We start from the raw sequence: 18,888 nt of genomic DNA on the forward strand, positions 1-18,888 counted from the left end.
CAACAAAAGGATCAAGAAAAATTTAATTGCACTAGCAAATCAGGCAATCACCAAGATGACAAATGATAAACTGGACAGGCGTTGCTTTTCCAAGTTTAGCAAATGAACTGCTTATTTTTGATAAGATGGGAATGCAATCAAAGGCGGAGAGAAAGGGGAAGACTCTTCGCAGTATGCTGCTAATTCAAATTCTCTGATGTTCCAAGGCTATTTAGATAAACAAGATTCCATTTTCTTCAGACTGTTACTCATCCCTCCCACTTCTCTCTCACTCTCTTTCAAGGTGGAAAGCCATAATAAAATCCTACTGAAAAATCAGCGCAAGGCTTATTTTCCCTGTAACAGAATCAATGAGCAGAGCCAAAGATTCAAGAATGGTTTTTCTGCTAGGTTATTTATGTGTTGAGGCAGCAACAAGACGAAAAATACTTCATGAGGAGAAAGTCTCAGGTAGCTGCGAGGAACTTTTATGTCTGACCATCTGCCTTAAAAAACAACAACGTCAGAGTCAGAGCCGCGGGGTGAAAGAAAGAAGTGAAAATTTATAAGGAATAATAATGTCCGACTGCTTTAGGACAAGTTTGGTCAATAGTATGTCAGCATATTAAACCAAGATATAAGTGATCCTTTCGCCCATGCACACAGAGGTGCTAAACAGCAGAATAGAGGAGATTTTGCCAGATGCAGCTGAGATCTACCAAAGTTATCTCCTCTACTCATTTTACAGGCAACCCGTCCCTTCACACATGCTCAATCAAAGCAGAAAGCAAAGAATGCATAAGGGAGAGTGAAAGGGATGACTGTCTCCTGCCAGAATTTAAGCCTTAGGTAGAGTTTGCTGCTTGCTTTGGACTACATCCCCAAGACGACTTGGTCCTGGTGTAGAAAGGGTCTCCGCTGGGCTCACATCATCCAATAGTTAATGGCTTCATGCCCTCTTTAACTATCCTGAAAGTATTTGACTGAGGGCGGCCGCCGAGACCACATAACACCAATCCTGAAAGACCTACATTGGTTCCCAGTACGTTTCCGAGCACAATTCAAAGGTTCTGACCTATAAAGCCCTAAACAGCTTCGGCCCAGTATAGCTGAAGGAGTGTTTCCACCCCCATCGATCAGCCCAGACACTGAGGTCCAGCTCCGAGGGCCTTCTGGCAGTTCCCTCGCTGTGAGAAGCAAAGCTACAGGGAACCAGGCAGAGGGCCTTCTTGGTAGTGGCCCTGTGGAACGCCCTCCCATCAGATGTCAAGGAAATAAACAACTATCTGACTTTTAGAAGATATCTGAAGGCAGACCTGCTCACGGAAGCTTTTAATATCTGAAGGACTATTGTATTTTAATATTTTGTTGGAAGCCGCCCAGAATGGCTGGGGAAACCCAGCCAGATGGGAGAGGTATAAATAATAATAATCACCATCACCATCATCCTTATTGTGCAGGGGAATAGTTCATTATTATTACACCTGTATACCTGTATGGCCTGCTGCAAGCCTGGGGTGCAGTATTACGTTCTGAAAGAATCTGGCAAAGCTTTTGAATAGGCCAATAATATGATTTTTATCAGACACTGCCCATCAAATTCGTGAGTATATTAGCCACCAGGAGACTTTCAGTACAGCTACTGCTCTACTCACAGGTACTGACATTGTCCTGAAACCAGCTGGCCATCAGAATATGCCAGGAATGTTGAGGGAGCAGCACACCAATGGCATTTGGTGATGTACCTCAATGCCCCACTGAGCTTCAATAGCATGCACAAGTTGGGGTAGCTGGAATTTAAAGGGGGGGAAATAGGAGAGGACCCGTTTGCTAGGTCTAATACACTAGGGAGGGTGTCCTCTGAATCATTCACCAATTGCTTCTTGTTGGGGGGGGGGGCGTCAAGAATCTTCCCTCCCCATCCATCAACTTCTCTTAGAAATTAGCAGGTGAAGCTTCTTATGTTTGGAGAGAAGCAATTTCAGCACTAAGGTCCTAGGCCAGCTATAAAGTTGGTAATTCTACCAAAATCGGGAAGAAATTGGGGAGAAATCCTTCTTTGCAGAATGTGGTTACTACTTGAGCTTCTATAATAAAATCAATATTATCACTGCTAGGCGGCATTGTTCCTTCTGCGTTGCAGAGGTACGGGTGATTCATCTTGTCACCATTTGTTCAATACATTTCTTGTTAATAAAAGCTATCATCTACTTCATATGTTCTGCTCATTTCTGTCCTGGGATATCACATTCCTCATTACAACCACAGATCTGATCTCAACCTATAATGTGTGTGCTAGTTTGCAAAATAATTTGTTGGAACTATTATGAAGCGCCTCAAGCAGAAAAACCCGGCAAGTTGATTAGCGATTGTGCGGCTGTTCGGCCAAGCTGGGCTCAGAGAAGTCAGTGACAAAGATGAGGGCAAGAGGATGCTCCACATGCCCTGTCTGCCTCTCCCACCACAAACTCGTCCTGCCACACCCTAACAGCCAAAACACACTACTTTTCTTAAGAAGGAAGAGTAAAGGCGTCAAATCTTTGGCTCTGTGGCTTCCCACCAACTCTGTTCCCCCGCTCTCCAATCCATCATCGCCCAAAATAATGGCTGGTGCAATGAACTCTGCAATGAAGTTGTGGCCTGTTTGAGGGCACACTGCTTGGGGTGACCATGGAAAGGGAAGGTAAGAGAGGGAGGCATCATCTGTCACCACTGCTAATCCAGAGGTGTTGGGGGGGTATTTGAATACCTGGGAGGAGCAGGGATGGTTTTGGGTGGCAGCAGAGGCGCAGGATGACACCTCCTGACTTGAGAATCCTTTTGCATTTACAGTGGTACCTTGGTTGTCGAATTTAATCAGTTCCAGGAGTCCATTCCTACTCCCAGAACCATTCAAAAACCAAGGTGTGGGTTCCAATTGGCTACAGGAGCTTCCGTCAATCAATCGGAAGCCACGTCGGACGTTCAGCATCCCAAAAACATTCGCAAACCAGAACACTTACTTCCGGGTTTGCGGCATTCAGGAGGTGATTTGTTCAGGAGCTAAGCCGTTCGACGACCAAGGTACCACTGCACTCTTGATTTTGTGGAAGAAACGGGCGGGAAACAAGATCGACGGGCAACAAGCCTCTCCTTAAAAGTTAACGATAAACTGTCCTTGGGGTTTTCAGGGAAGCAAATCCCCTTTCAAAAGATTTGCACTTAAGAAGAAGGGAAAACCCCAGTAAGGCACTAAAAACATATAAGCTTCAGGATTCACTTTCATGTACAGGAAAATGACACATGGCAGATATTTTATGACTTGCTCTTTACTGTACTCCGGAAACTCCGGCTGTGTAATCATTTACGAGGGGTGGGGGATCCCAGTGCACTGTAAATGGCTCCTTTAGCATATTGACAAGATCCTACAAGCCTCACAGAAAGATAGGATCCAAAATAGGAGAGCGGCACACTGCCCAATTCTGCAACAAGAGATATCATCCTTGGCAAGGGATAAAGAGCTGCTGCTCTTTCCTTGGTGTTAACGACCCATAAAGCACAATTATACAGACATCCTGTTTCCTCTTTCGCGCTGCTAAGTTACTAGGGACAGGTGCAGAGGTAAGGGACTGGAAAGTGATTGATGGTGAACCACCAACCCTAGTTAGTTTTAGCATTGTGCTGACATAAGCCAGAACCATGATGGTGCCTAGCACAGAATGGGATGGAAGTTTTCGCTCAGCGCGCATAAGAACCTATAACCCTATATATGCACCACCGTGAGTTTCATGTTAAGGCAGGTAGGCTGTAAATGGGAGACATGCATTAAACCTTTCATTTATCTCTATCTCCACCAGCCATTTTGTCTGGTTCTAATGCCAGGTTTAAAAATAAAATAAAAATGGCACGCGCTGGGTGGCAGCCAGTCAGGCCAGTCTGCAGCTAGCCCAAAGGCAACCCGTTCTGCCCGTATTTCAACACACCGCCGACTTTCTCCTTGAAGGGAACGAGCGTTTAGAACGGAGGGGAGCGCCGAAACTCAAAACGCTAACACAAATGTTTCCCATTAAAATTCAATCAACACTACAGCCAGACTACCAACTGAGACCGGGATCTGACTGATCGGAGAATGTCACCGGCTTTTCAAGACCGAGAACTGAAAAGAATACCGAGAAAGACTCAATAAAAATACTCTATACAGAAATGTCATAATCTTAAACACATGTGCGTAAATGGAATGTGCGCACATGGACGTTTTTATTTAGAGCTACGCACAGGGGGCCAGAGCTTGAGGTGAAGAGCTCTGCATTTGGGTAGGGGCTTGGCCTTCCCTCCCCCCCCCCCCCCCCAATGCCTGGACTGCGCTTCCCTTCACCGTTAGGCCTTTAACATTTCTGAAATGTTGCTCTGGTTGTCTAAAATGGGCAGCAGCCATGGGAATTTTAAATGCGCTGGATCTGAGCACAGAATAGCAGACAATGGTACGAGCCAGCCTTCCAGTGTTCAGATGCTGCACCAGAACCTACTGGTTCAAATTACAAGGAAGGGAATGTTGCTAAGATTTTCCTCACTGTAGAACAAACGGCCTATGGAGGCAGTGGACTCTCCTTTGTCCAACTGCACTAGCTACCAATTAGTTTTCAGGCCCATCTCAAAGTGCTGGTATTGACCTATAGAATCTTAAACAGCAATACCTCAAGGACCGCCTCTTTCCATATGAACCTGCCCAGACCCTGAGATCACCTTCTGAGGCCCTTCTTCGTGTGCCTCCTACATGAGAGTTCTGGAGGGTGGCAACACAAGACTGGGCCTTTTCTGTAGTGGCTCCCTGTTTGTGGAATGCTCTCCCCAGGAAGGCTCGCCTGGCGCCTGCATTATACATCTTTAGACGCCAGGCAAAAACATCCCTCATCTCCCAGACCTTTGGCTGACTGACTTCCAACGCCCTTTTAAAATGTGGTGTGTTTTTCTTGGGGGGGGGGGGACACTACTGGGTTGTTTTTGGTTTTATTATTTATTTTGTGATTTTATATATGTTGTGAACCACCTTGAGACCTGGGGGGGATAGAGGGCGGTATGAAATTTAATAAATAATAGCAATAACAATAATTGTTAGAGGCTTTTAAGCAAAGGCGACTAATCAAGGTTGCTGCAACAGCAGATCTGCATCTTGTGATGCAGGTAAATTCTCCTATGCAGCCAGACGCAAGTGCCTTAATACTGAAAACTCTGGCAACTTGCAACGGCTGGAACTACAACTAGGGCCTGGGGCTGTGGATTCTGAACATCGGACATCAATAGGTAAGTCACAAGTCCAAGCCATCTCAATTTGCTGCTTTTCATTTCTACTTAATAGGGAGGGAGGGTGAGGTGGAAAAAAACAACACACACACACACACACACCCCACAAATGGAAATCGTTTGATGAGCTTATTCGACTGCAGGTCACGAATGAATTGCTTCTTTCTTAATACTGAGCTCAAATGATTAGCTTTCTTGCTTTCATGATCACTGGCTTCAAGCAAGGAGGGGAAAAATAAAGTATAAAACACCATAGCCCCTGGGTAGGCTTATTTACCATGAATGACTCACACAGAGTTATGCATGACTGCGAGCACCCACCTTCCCCCAAAACTGGCAACGTTACAGGGAGCATTTTCATTTTAAATGAAAGTGGTGAAGGTGTGAGCTTCACTTGGGAAAGTTTCGCCATTACAGTGAGAAGCACAAATGCGCTTTTCTTCAGCATTAGGCATGAATTATATATTGATCCAGCACCTCAGATGTGGCCATAGTGAAGAAAATCTAACCTGACATTTTGCTTACTGGTTTTCCTCGTCTCTCTTCAGGGACAATGGGTGATATTATTAAAGGCAGAGGTTTGATAAAACTCGCGATTCCCGACTGTCACAGCTGTGGGGCATCCGAAGTTGCCACATCGAATGCCCACCTCCTGTATGCTAAACTGGATAAAAAAGGTAAAGGGACCCCTGACCATTAGGTCCAGTCGTGACCGACTCTGGGGTTGCGGTGCTCATCTCGCTTTATTGGCCGAGGGAACTAGCGTACAGCTTCCGGGTCATGTGGCCAGCATGACTAAGCCGCTTCTGGCGAACCAGAGCTGTGCACACAAACGGTGTTTACCTTCCCGCTGGAGTGGTACCTATTTATCTACTTGCACTTTGACGTGCTTTCGAACTGCTAGGTTGGCAGGAGCAGGGACCGAGCAACGGGAGCTCACCCCGTCACAGGGATTCGAACTGCCAACCTTCTGATTGGCAAGTCCTAGGCTCTGTGGTTTAACCCACAGCGCCACCCGCATCCCTAAAACTGGGTAAGATGAGGATTTTATTATCCTTTTATCCTACCCTTTATCACAAAATCTTTGTGCGTTTCACAGAATAAAATACAAGATAAAAACGTAAGTAGCAACAAAGCAATAACCTTCCCCACTTCCCACAGACGCATTTAAAAGACTGAAGAATATGAATCAGCCCAAGGCCTGGTTGAAGAGGAACGTTTTTGCCTGGCGCCTAAAAATTATATAATGAAGGTGCCAGGCATACCTCCCTGGGGAGAACATTCCACAAATGGGGAGCCACTACAGAGAAGGCCCCTTTCTAATTTTGCCAACCTCCACACCTTACATGGAGGAGGCACACAAAGAAGAGCCTCGGGTAATGATCAAAAGAGTCTGGGATGGCTTATATGACGAGAGAAGGTCCACATGTACACAATGTATGTGTCTGAACCACCCATGTTACCCTCACAACAAACCAGTGCAGTGAGTCCATTTGGCAGAGAGTGACTGGCACAGTTAAGTTTCATGACGAAGAGGAATTTGAACCCAGGTCTCCCAGGCTAAAGACTTGCACTCTAGCCATTACCTCCTTCCTCACCATAAATATGGCAGTTGCTACGGAGTCAAGGAGTTGGGGGGGGGCTTTTAGGTCAACCTTCTGCCTGGAAGCCCTCCAAAAGATGGCTGCCCACACTCTGCTCAAAGACCCCGAACGTCTGTCCAAATGGACAAGAACAGGGGCTGGGGAATATTTGTCCCTCAAGATGTTCCCATTACTGTTGTTTTGTTTACGAATCTCTTCCCACAAGGCACCTCAAAGGGATTTGCGATGCAGCATATATAAAACAGATACATATATAAAAAAACAGGTGAACAGCACAAAATCAATTCAAATCCAAGGCAGCTATTGAGTGAGGTACAGATTTTGGAAGACTTGTTGAAGGAGGAATGCATGTAGCAGACTCCAAAAAGACAGCAGAGAAGAAGAAGAAGAAGAGTTTGGATTTGATATCCCGCTTTTTCATTACCCAAAGGAGTCTCAAAGCGGCTAACAATCTCCTTTCCCTTCCTCCCCCACAACAAACACTCTGTGAGGTGAGTGGGGCTGAGAGACTTCAGAGAAGTGTGACTAGCACAAGGTCACCCAGCAGCTGCATGTGGAGGAGCGGGGAATCGAACCCTATTCACCAGATTACGAGTCCACCGCTCTTAACCACTACACCACACTGGCTCTCATAGAAGGAGCACGTCTGGTATGCAATGCGGAGGGCAGGAGTTCTAAAGGTAGGTTGGTGCAACCCCAACTAAAGGCCCAAATCTGATGTTGTGCTAAGTAGACTTCCTGATAGGATGGCATCTGCAGGATGCCCTCTCCTGCAAAACACAGTGATTAGTTGGGAACCTAGAGGATGGATGACTTTTTAAGGCACCCTGGTCCCAAGCTGCATAGCCCTTGGAGCACCAGCGCCAGCCCAGTAGTTAACTGGTATCCCATGCAATTCTTTCAGCGCTGGTGTAATATCATGGGGTTAGTCCATCCCAGTGAGCAGTTGACCATCCATATCTTGCACCTTCTGCAGCTTCTGGGCTAGCCTCAAGGAAGTCCAGCAGCCCAGCCACCATGCCAAAGGCAACAGGACCTTCTTGAAGTTCATGCACCTGTCTAAGGGACTCTCTTATGGAGCAGTGGTCCAGCTCCAAATAAAATAGTGTCTTCGAGGGCTGTGAAGCCGAACTGCAAGTCATCCACGCTTCCTCTAAAAGTTTGGCAAACTGAAAATATTTAAGGCTGTCCGTTAAACCTTCGTGAACAATGCTTAATTTTCGTTGGTGAAAGGACAGAGCGAAAGCAATGGATCCACGGGTGATCAGCCAAGGATATTAATTGGGCAGACATGTGCTTTCCACATAAAACAGGAATGTTCTCTTAATAAAGGCTTCCTTACCTTGAATGCACTGAAGAGTCCCATCTTCTCCCCTTATTGTAAAAGTTTCACCTGGATTAACTTGGACAAAAATGACCTGCCAAAATAAAGAACCTGATGTCAGAATCTTATAAAGAACATATCCATGAATTGTATGTATTCTTTCCAGAACATAGGCATGAAACAAGATATTTTTTTTGGGGGGGGGGGACTGTGGGACTTAACTAAATCATCGTTTCCCAACCTGAAACCCTCAATATGTTGTTGAGACTCCAAATCCCATCAGCCCCAGCCAACATGGCCGATGACCTGGGATGAAGGGAGTTGTAGCCCAAAACATTTGGGAGGCCAACAGCTTAGGGAAAGTTAAACTAGAGAAGTCCTGGAATTATTTATTTTTTATTAAATTTCTATATTGCCCTTCATCCGAGGATCACAGGGAGGGTTACAATATAAAAACACAGAAATACATGACATAACAATATTGGATACAAAAGAAAGCCAGCGTGACTAAACAACAGAATAGAAGATGTTAGAATACAAAAGTATCTCCTGAAAGAAAAACGCACATGTTCCGTCAAGCCAAAATATAAATCTGCAATAAGGCAAGCCAAGACCAAACAGTTGAAGGGGGGAAGGGACATTTTTTTAAAAAAAACTGATGCTAAGCAGAAAACAAGCCAGGGAAGCAATGGTACTATGGTAATAACAAATAATAGTGTGAAGAAAGACTGGGAAATGGAGAGAAATTTTATTAAGGACCAGACCCCAGCAATATTGCTCCTTTAATCCCAACACTGGCTTTTTGTCTGTTCCTGGATCGGCAAATACTCCTCATCCATATCTTAACAGCCTCTGTAACCTTTCCCCCGCCCATTTCTTTACTTTTCCCCTGTATCCTGTTACATCCCTGCCCTGCAACCTTCCCTCCTCTAGCAGCATAACACCTTTGGCACAATCCCTTAGACCAGAAAGGCCATAGAAAGGAAGGTACCATGGATGCTCGGGTTGCGAACGTGATCCGTGAGGGAGGCACGTTTGCAACCCGCAGCACCCGCAACCTGCAGCACCGCATCTGTGCATGCATAAAACGCAATTTGGTGCGTTTGCGCATGCGCGAGCGCCAAAACCCGGAAGTAACCGGTTCCGGTACATCCAGGTTTCAACATGTCCATAACCCAAAAACGTGCAACCTGAAGTGTCTGTAACCCGAGGTATGACTGTATACCTAACTAAATAAATGCACACTCCACCCCTGTTCTGTCTTGCTATCATCTTCCTCCTCTCTCCTTTTACAGTCTCACCTGTGTCCAATTCTAGACTGCCAGGTCTTCAGGGCAAGGGCCTGCCCCCTTACATTTTGTAGAGAGCAATGCTCTTAGATGTCACTATTGCACATACATGCAACAGTATGCTATCGGGAGTGGGGGGGTGGGAACTGCTGCAGAATGTATTTTTGCACAGCTATGACTGCTCACACAAATGGCCTGCTTGCATGAGCGGCGTAACAGAGATCGCGCCTCCGCTTCCATCATCGCAAACCACAACCTGCAATTTTCCCTGTGCGTGGAAGGGTGATCTCGTGCAAGCTCATCCCTCCCAGTACCACCCATTAGTAATCTTGTAATTCAATGAACACAAGGGAAGATTGCCAATGGGCGATGTGCAGGTGCCTGGGAGCACACCCCGACCACACTTAGCACGTCCAGAGTCAATTTTATGCGTCATAAAACACCCCAAATCTTTCTCTCTCTTCCCCCCCATATACGAGCAATTATTTGCAAGATTTAGCGGGGTGCACTATCTCCTTAGCATGCATTAACCTGTTTCATAACGCTTGGTTATATAGTTCGCTACAAGATGTCAGCACACAAAACTGGTGTGTGAAAGAGGCAGGGTGCATGTTGTTGCCACAGGCCCATTAAATGCAGATTTGGAAAAATGATTAGAATGACTAAAAACATGGAACACTGTTAGTTTTGCTTCAGTGGAATAGAACATGATTATTGCTCTCAGAGACTGCAAACATGATCTCCTCTCAGTTAACCTAGACTGAAAGCTTCCAAAGAAAACACGCTACAGCATTTGTTGAGTTATAGTCATGCTAAGCTAATGCATGCGTAAGTTTTTATTCTCTTTATTTAATCTGATTTTTTAAAAACGTTGTGTGGGGCGGGGGTGGGAATCTATTCCATGTCCACTGCTTTCTGACATGGCAATGCTAGAAAGGCTTACCACCACCACCACCCAAGTCACAGCTGTCGCCCTTTTCATTGCACACAAGAACATCTGACATGAAAAGCCGTTTTCAAAAGACGTGGCATCTTCCTGTATTAAGGGCTTCCAAACACAAACAAGGAGGAAAGAGCTATCTATAGCTACTGTTTACATTGCACATCTTAGCAAGCAGCAGTATCCTGAGCACAGCGTGAGGCTGTCTAGGTTTATTTTAGTCACCAGTGTCTGAAAGGGTCATATCCTAATGGCACAAAAGTTTACAGAGTCCGAAGCAAATGATCCTGCAGTCGAAGGGTCAGATAACAGAATGTGGGTACTTGAAAAAGGGGGGTGCATCACAAAATCTGGGGGCGCAATTAGCTTCTGCAAGCCAGTTCAATGTTACCCCATAACACACCCATGTTGGTGAAGCTAACTCTTTACTCAAAGAAACCAAAGCAGCTCAGGCCTAGTGATCACAGCAACTCTTCCCAGTGGGGCTAAGGCTTCATCCCCAGCAACCTGAGGCTCCTTCGTCTTGTCTCTCTTTGCTCCACCCTCTTCATTCCTTTTCGTGTTCTGGGAGACCAGGGGGAGGGGAGCTGGTCGCAGCAGGAGGGGGAGGCCCCCTGGCTTCTTTAGCCGCCTGCCTCATCTCTGTCGCTTGGGCCCCCTCTGCTACTGCCTCTGATTCTTGACTGCTCTCTGCCCCAGCCTCTTCCTGCTCACTAAACCCTGTTACCTATTCGGCTTCTGACACCTCCTCCTCCTCCCAGTCTGCTCCCTCTTCTCCCTCTTACCACTCATGGCCTTCCCACCATCCATTTCCTGGCTCTGAGCCTTTCCCTTGGGAAGCTGCTTCCCTTCCCAGCTGCTGCCCCCTCCCCACTCCTCTACATCCAGCCAGTCCATGACACAGGCTGAGCTTCTGTCCTGTGGAATCTGCAAAATGCACTCATCTACCTCGTTCCCCTTTTGCAAACCAACATGGTTGCCATTCACTTCTATGGAGGTGTGGGAAGCAAAGCATTAATACTATAGAGAAGTATGCTAAAAGCACCCAGGTTCAGTTCCCTGCATTTCTAGTTAAAAGATTCAGTTGCAGGCAATGGGAACACGGTTGCAGTAATGGAGGAATGGGCCATCTGCGCTAAATGGGCAAACCGGACAGCAATCCCACAAGAGTGAGCCAGGTTTCTGCATGAAAAACATGCACACCTCCTGTATCGCCCTCCAGTTGTCCTTGCTATTTTCAAGCCCCCAAGGTGAATTAGTGGCACCTGGGGACAGAGGAAGACTTTTACGTTCTCCTCCCCACAACACAACCCAAAAAACTCTAGGGTACTAAATGACCTTTCTCATTGTTTCCAATTCTACAATTCTATGTAAAAGAAACGTAAAGGGACCCCTGACCATTAGGTCCAGTCGTGACCGACTCAGGGTTGCGGCGCTCATCTCGCTTTATTGGCCGAGGGAACCGGCGTACAGCTTCCGGGTCATGTGGCCAGCATGACTAAGCCGCTTCTGGCGAACCAGAGCAGCACATGGAAATGCCGCTTACCTTCCCACCGGAGCGGTACCTATTTATCTACTTGCACTTTGATGTGCTTTCGAACTGCTAGGTTGGCAGGAGCAGGGACTGAGCAACGGGAGCTCACCCCGCTGTGGGGATTCGAACCGCTGACCTTCTGATCGGCAAGTCCTAGGCTCTGTGGTTTAACCCACAGTGTCACCCGTGTCCCGTACAATTCTATGTAGCAACCAATTAAAGTGCAGCCGGGGGAACTCCAAACCGGAGTGACATCACACAGAGCATTTTGTCACTTAGCTGCATGAATGGGTGGTGTGTGTGCACAGCCGTTCGCAGCAACATTAGCAGACAGAGAGACCAATGGCACAGGACTGCTGTTTTTGGCAGCAGTCAGGCATCTCCAATAGCCTTTTAGTTCCAGCATCTTCCCAAAAAGGTACAGCAGTTTCCAAGGCCTTGATACAGGAAACCCATCAATGGTTTTGAGCCGCCTCCAGGCCTGATTCCCAGACAGCCCCCGTTTCTGATCTTCAGCTCAAGGCACACAAAATTCTTTCTGCCACGTTGGTTCCACGGTGCACAAGACTGAGAGAGAGCGCCGGCCCCTCCCCTCAAAATTCCTGAAGTCCTTCTGAGACTATGGCATTACTGCAAGGTACCATGCTATGTTTAGCGCTAAGCCTGATGATCTTTCCACTGATAACAAAGGCAAAAGACCCCCTTTCAGAACATCAAGAAGATGTTTGGAAATTAAGAATGTTAAGAAATTACAGAATTGCATCTCTAAGCTTTCTTTGTTGGGGGGGGGGCAGTGATTTCTGCACGAACCCACCGTCAGTGTTAAAATTATAAGTTCTGGAAAGGAAGGGAGGGAGAGGAAATGGAAACGTGGCCCATGATGCGAGGTTTGCAACGAGCCTTTCTTAAAGACACTGATCAGGGCAGACAGGGACAGCAAAGACACCACAATCAGAGTCCCAGAAGAGATAAAAATAAACCGACAAAAGCCAGGCCAGTCCATCTGTGACCTCGGCTCCATCAGCAGTGAAAGACATCTGCCTCCCAGCCTCCAAACTTCTATGCATTATTCACAAGGGTCATAGCTTCCTCAAAATAAAGCATACCATTCAAAACAAAGCGAGGGAGCCGGGGAGATCAAAACACATGTCGCTCCTTAAAGACACGCATGTTATTTTTAAGTTGTTTCGCATTTCAGTAACTTTCAAGCCACAGGACTTTTTAGATGTGAAGGCCAGGGCTCCATTCTCCAGAAAGTAAACCTCAACCGCCCAAGACCTTCCCATTCGGCATTCGATGTGGTGGTTCAAACGATGTCACCCAGAAGCGTTTTCCTCCTCCGCCCTTCAATGGTGAAGGAACTGCATTCTGCACATGCTCAGGAGCGTTCTCACCTACTGCCGTCCTTGGAAATCACAGAAACTGGCCGGGTGCAAATGGAGCAGTCCGAGAAGAAGAAAAAGAAGAAAAGGCCTTCCACGTCCTTTGAAAAGCTGTTTTACTTCTTGTGCGATTCGGGCCTGCTGAGTCGCCATGGCAACCAGGCAGTAATTTAGTGAGCCACCTCAAGACCAGCTCCAGCATCCTAATGCTCAATCTCCACTTCTAGCAGTTTCTCACACAAAGGTGTGCGCGCACACAAATCATTGTCATCCTTCACAAGTCTCCAGTCGTCCCTGCGATGCAATGCCAGCTAGGTTCCATCAAGAAAAGACAGCTTATTTGTTTTACTGAGGTCAGGGAGAAGACCTTTGCTGATTCCATTCCTCCACTGCAATCTAACAGTTGGGGAGGAGAGAGTCTTATGACACTTCCCTGACAACCAGCACTGATGCGACAGTAATGTGTTTTCGCATCAAGCCGTTCCGATGCAAGGAGTCTAAGATGCTGGCGGATTCTATTACACTTAAGCCTTTTCTTAATAGATTATTATTATTACTATTATTATTATTATTATTATTATTATTATTATTATTATTACTATTAGAGAGTGACATGGAATAAAATGTTGCAGTGTGCAGTGCTGGTGTTCAGAATTCCAGTCACTCCATTTATTTCACCATTGCAGGGAAGAACACTGTTTATACAGTCTGCCTGTCCTCAGAGCTCAAAACCATCAGGGAGGAATGGACAACTGCTCCAGCTGAGGAGTGTGGCTCAAACAGTTTTATAAAACTAGTTTGGTTGATAACAACAACAACAACAGCAACAACAACAATAATAATTTATACCCCACCTATCTGGCTGGGTTTCCCCAGCCACTCTGGGCAGCTTCCAACAGAATATTAAAATACAATAGTCTATTAAACATTAAAAGCTTCCCTAAACAGGGCTGCCTTCAGATGTCTTCTAAAAGTCTGGTAGTTGTTTTTCTCTTTGACATCTGGTGGGAGGGCGTTCCACAGGGCGGGTGCCACTACCGAGAAGGCCCTCTGCCTGGTTCCCTGTAACTTGGCTTCTCGCAGTGAGGGAACCGTCAGAAGGCCCTCGGCACTGGACCTCAGTGTCCGGGCAGAACGATGGTGGAGACGCTCCTTCAGGTATACTGGACCGAGGCTGCAATACCTTCTCCAACCACCTGAAGTGGTGGCACTGAGGAGCCAGGAGCATAGTCCTTGACTGGTGGTTGAAGTACAGTATCTGAAGACAGAGTTGGAACTCGAGATGACCGTAGCAGAGTGGAGAATTGGGGAAAACTAACAAAATGGATTTCAACACAGACAAATGTAAGGTTCTAATACACTTAGGCAGGAAGATCCAGCTGCACAAATATAAGATGGAGGACACTTGGATTACCAGTAGTACATATGAAAAGGATCTAGAGGTCTTAACAGACCACAAGCTTAATACAAGTCAAGAGTGGGATGTGACATCAAAAAAAAAAAAAAAAGCTAAAGTAGGACTTGGTTGGATACAACCAAATGCCATTCTAGGCTGCAGAAGTATAGTAACCAGGTCAAGGGAAGTAATAGTACCACTCTATTCTGCCTTGGTCAGACCACACCTGGAATGCTGTGTCCAATCCTGGATGCCACAATTTAAGAAGGATGTTGACAACCTGGAATGTGTGCACAAAAGGGAAACCAAGATGATCAAGGGTCTGGAAACCAAGCCTTATGAGGAACGTTTGAGCGAGTTGGGGTATATTCAACCTGGTAAAGAGGAGACTGAGAGCTTAAGTCCTAATTGGATCATACTACTTCAAACTGTGGGGGAAAGAGGACTGAATATTTGAGTAACTTCTCTATTTTAAAAAGAGAGAGAACTCTTTGCACCTTCAAAGTTAGTATTCTGGGGAAAAGGTTATGCTAGAATCTTTTCGGACATGCAGCTAGATTGCATATGCAGTGATATCATATATATGGCTAATACAGATAAAATATTCAAATATCCTATCCTTCCATCTGTGGCTTGAAATAGTCCATTAACAGGCATGTCACTGCTTGATTATTACAGTAGAATCAAAGTTTCATTTGGCAAAAAGGAGGATTTTATTTTTTTTAAGAGAACCATCCTCACAAAGGTATGATCCTAACATTTTTCTAACCTAACAGGGTCTGTGCTCCCTCGTTTATTGTGCACGAGGGTGTGAATGTTTTTCACTCAACAAATCGCATCTAAGCAAGTCAAGACAAAAGCAGTTTCATTCCTGCTCCTGTTTACCATAGGATTAAATGCTCATGGATGGGGTTTTTTTCAGATACAGAAGCCTACCAAGAAACCGAGATGCACATCTGCTGCCGTGTTTCTTGTTTGCACAGAACAATCAACAGATTTGCCCCACTGCCAGATAGGGTAACCCAGAGGGACCCTGACGCACCACGGCCCATGCTCACGGAGCATGCTCTAAGCCTATTTGCATCCTCTTTCGCCAAATGGGTTGAACAAATAAATTTGGAATGGATTTCATGGGAATGGGACAAACCTCCAGACAAGGGTCTCAACTTGAATAAACTATAGGGGTAAGGGGACGACGGATAGACAGGTAAGCCTTGCCCCCACATAATCAATCACAAGATGCAGCACACAAACATCATTTGAATGGCAGTGCCCATCAACTTTGTGGGTAGGGCATGGGTACCTTGAATATTTTATTTTGGGGGCCAAAGGGATGTCGGCTCCTACAAATTAGCTCCTAAGCATCCAATTAGGAAGGTTGCATGCTATTTCCAACACATCACACAGCAGCTGGGAGATACCAGATGCAAGTTTTTCCAAGCAGCCATTTCCAAAAACCAGGGCAGCTCATGAAGCAAGTTTCTGGCAAAGCTTACCCTCTTTCATTTTTGTGGTGGTGCTGCCACTGAGACAGCCATTCCAATTCCCCACTTTAGAATTGCAACATTCTATTAAAGACAAAAGGAGTTCAGAAGCAAAAAAGAAAAGAAAAAAGATTTATGCCTTCAGATTTCCTTTGGAGGCATTCTCTCTCTCCCCCCCCCCCCCCCCCGATCACTTGAAAACTCTGCTGTTCTGCCATGAAACTGCAGTATTCCCAAAAGCTAAAGCAGCCATTTCTGAACGGAAAAATGGAACGCGATTTTGCTCCAACGCTATAATCAGCCGACCACAGTCCCAACTGTGGGGTTTTTCCACTGCTTCCTGTGAAAGGAAGGCTAGAACACTAATCTGACAAGGAAGAGACCTCACTTAAATCTCTTGCCATGTATTGCTGACTACAGGTTAACCAGCAAGTCATGCTCTTGAGATGATGCACACCCAAACCATAGCTTTTCAGTTCCCACCAGACTCGAGTTGTGGCTACTGAGTTCTGGTAGTGCAAGCCCCTGGATTCAGCCAGTAACCTCTCTGTATACTGCTGCTCTGATCTGGCGGGCTTAAATTTATCGTTCCCAGACAAAAACACCACTCCCAAAACAAACCTGGAAAAGAGGAGACTGAGAGGAGATAGGATTTTGTTGTTGTTGTTTAGTCATTTAATCGATTTAATCGTGTCTGACTCTTCGTGACCCCATGGACCAGAGCACGCCAGGCACTCCTGTCTTCCACTGCCTCCCGCAGTTTGGTCAAACTCATGCTGGTAGCTTCGAGAACACTGTCCAACCATCTCGTCCTCTGTCGTCCCCTTCTCCTTGTGCCCTCAATCTTTCCCAACATCAGGGTCTTTTCCAGGGAATCTTCTCTTCTCGTGAGGTGGCCAAAGTATTAGAGCCTCAGCTTCAGGATCTGTCCTTCCAGTGAGCACTCAGGGCTGATTTCCTTCAGAATGGAGAGGTTTGATCTTCTTGCAGTCCATGGGACTCTCAAGAGTCTCCTCCAGCGCCATAATTCTAAAGCATCAATTATTTGGCGATCAGCCTTCTTTATGGTGCAGCTCTCACTTCCATAAGGAACAGGAACCGGCAAGCCACTCCAGTATCCTGCCAATAAAACTCCATGGACAAAGCAACCGGAGATAGGATAGCCATCCTCAAATATCCCTCATGTGCAGGGAGGAGCAAGCTTGTTTTTTCTCTTGCTCTGGATGGTAGGACTTGAACCAATGGCTTCAAGTTACAAGCAAGGAGACTCCAAGTAAACACCAGGAAGAACTTTCTGACGGTAAGAGCCATTCGACAATGAAACAGACTCCATCGGGAGGTTGTGGACTCTCCTTCCTTGGAGGTTTCTAAGCAGAGGTTGGGTGGCCATGTGTCAAGGATGCTTTAGCTGAGATTCCCGCATTGCAGGGGTTTGGACTAGATGTTTCTCCTTTCCTCCACCATGTTCCATGGCAGCTCCAGGTTTCCCAGTTGCTGCTGCAACACCCGGCCAACACAACTAAGTCCACTGTGGCTTGTTCCCCAGGCAGCTCCAACAAGGCTGCTTCAGCAGGAAGGTAGGAACGAAGAAAAGCATACAGGAGACTGCTAGGTGACTTTTTTTTTTAACACTTCCCTACTACTTCCAGTTCATGCTTGTTAGGTAGAAGAGAAGGAATGTAGCAACAATGCAAAGCTTATGTGCAGGAACCTCGGAGGACATGGTCACATGGCGCAGGGAGAGTTATTAAATCCAGAGCTTCAAAGTCCCCATGTACCAGGGTTCGTACACATAACGTATTTTTCCGTTTATTGGATGCCCCCAGGTATAGGACAACCCCTATTTTTCGGGACTCCAAATTAAGAAAATGGGGGGAGATTGAGCTAAATTGTTGACGAAAATAGGTCACCCACCGGACCAACGCTGACAGCCACGCGCCTCTAACAAGCCACCTATCAGAGTTGTTGAGCTTTTGAGCTTTTTTGGGGGGAGCGCCATTACCCAGGAGGGGCGCAAGGTTTCTATGACGGGAAAGGTGCGGAGGGGTGGTATTACTTCAATCGCCGTGGCCAGCTGGAGCGGCAGCGCCGCTTGCGCGTAGCCGGCCACAAACCCCACGTGGCACAAACGGATCGCCAGCAGCCTCACCACCAGCTGTAGGGCGGGCTCAGTAGGGGAAGGAAAGCAGACTAAGGAGTCCCCGAGGGAAAGGCGCGGAGGGGTTAGGTATCTTCGATCGCCACAGCCAACTGGAGCAGCGGTGCCGACCGCGCGGCGCCACCGCCCAGACTCAGTGCGGCACAAACGAACCGCCTTCAGCCTCCCTCCTGGCTGAGTGGGAGGAGGAAAGCAGAATACGGAGGCCCTGCGGCTCACCACTGTGAGGAGCTTCAACTGCCACAGCATGTATGGCGGCAAGTACCATATTTATTATATATTTAATTGCTATAAGACGACGCATATTTTTAAACTTAAAAAATTGGGAGGGGGGAACCTCATCTTATACACGGAAAAATGCGGTACTCAAAAAGCTTAGGAGTGAAAACAGAGTGAAGTCAAGAAAATAAGGCTGCATACTGCAGGGCCTCAAAGGAGGGCAATGCATATGTGTGCTCTGCATGAGGATAAAATGCAGCCTACACACACACACACACACACACACACACACACACACA

The 18,888-nt window shown here is 46.5% G+C and overlaps 1 protein-coding gene across 1 annotated transcript in view; it reads right to left on the minus strand.

Annotated features, from left to right (window-relative positions):
- Positions 1-18,888, minus strand: part of FNDC3B (fibronectin type III domain containing 3B) — a 263,394-nt gene that overhangs the window by 166,209 nt on the left and 78,297 nt on the right. The window contains exon 3 of the mRNA XM_028731578.2: positions 8,206-8,281. Within this exon, the coding sequence (XP_028587411.2) occupies positions 8,206-8,281 (76 nt within the window). The remainder of the gene's footprint in view (positions 1-8,205; positions 8,282-18,888) is intronic.

Source organism: Podarcis muralis, chromosome 6 (assembly GCF_964188315.1).
Source record: "Podarcis muralis chromosome 6, rPodMur119.hap1.1, whole genome shotgun sequence".
NCBI lineage: Eukaryota > Metazoa > Chordata > Lepidosauria > Squamata > Lacertidae > Podarcis > Podarcis muralis.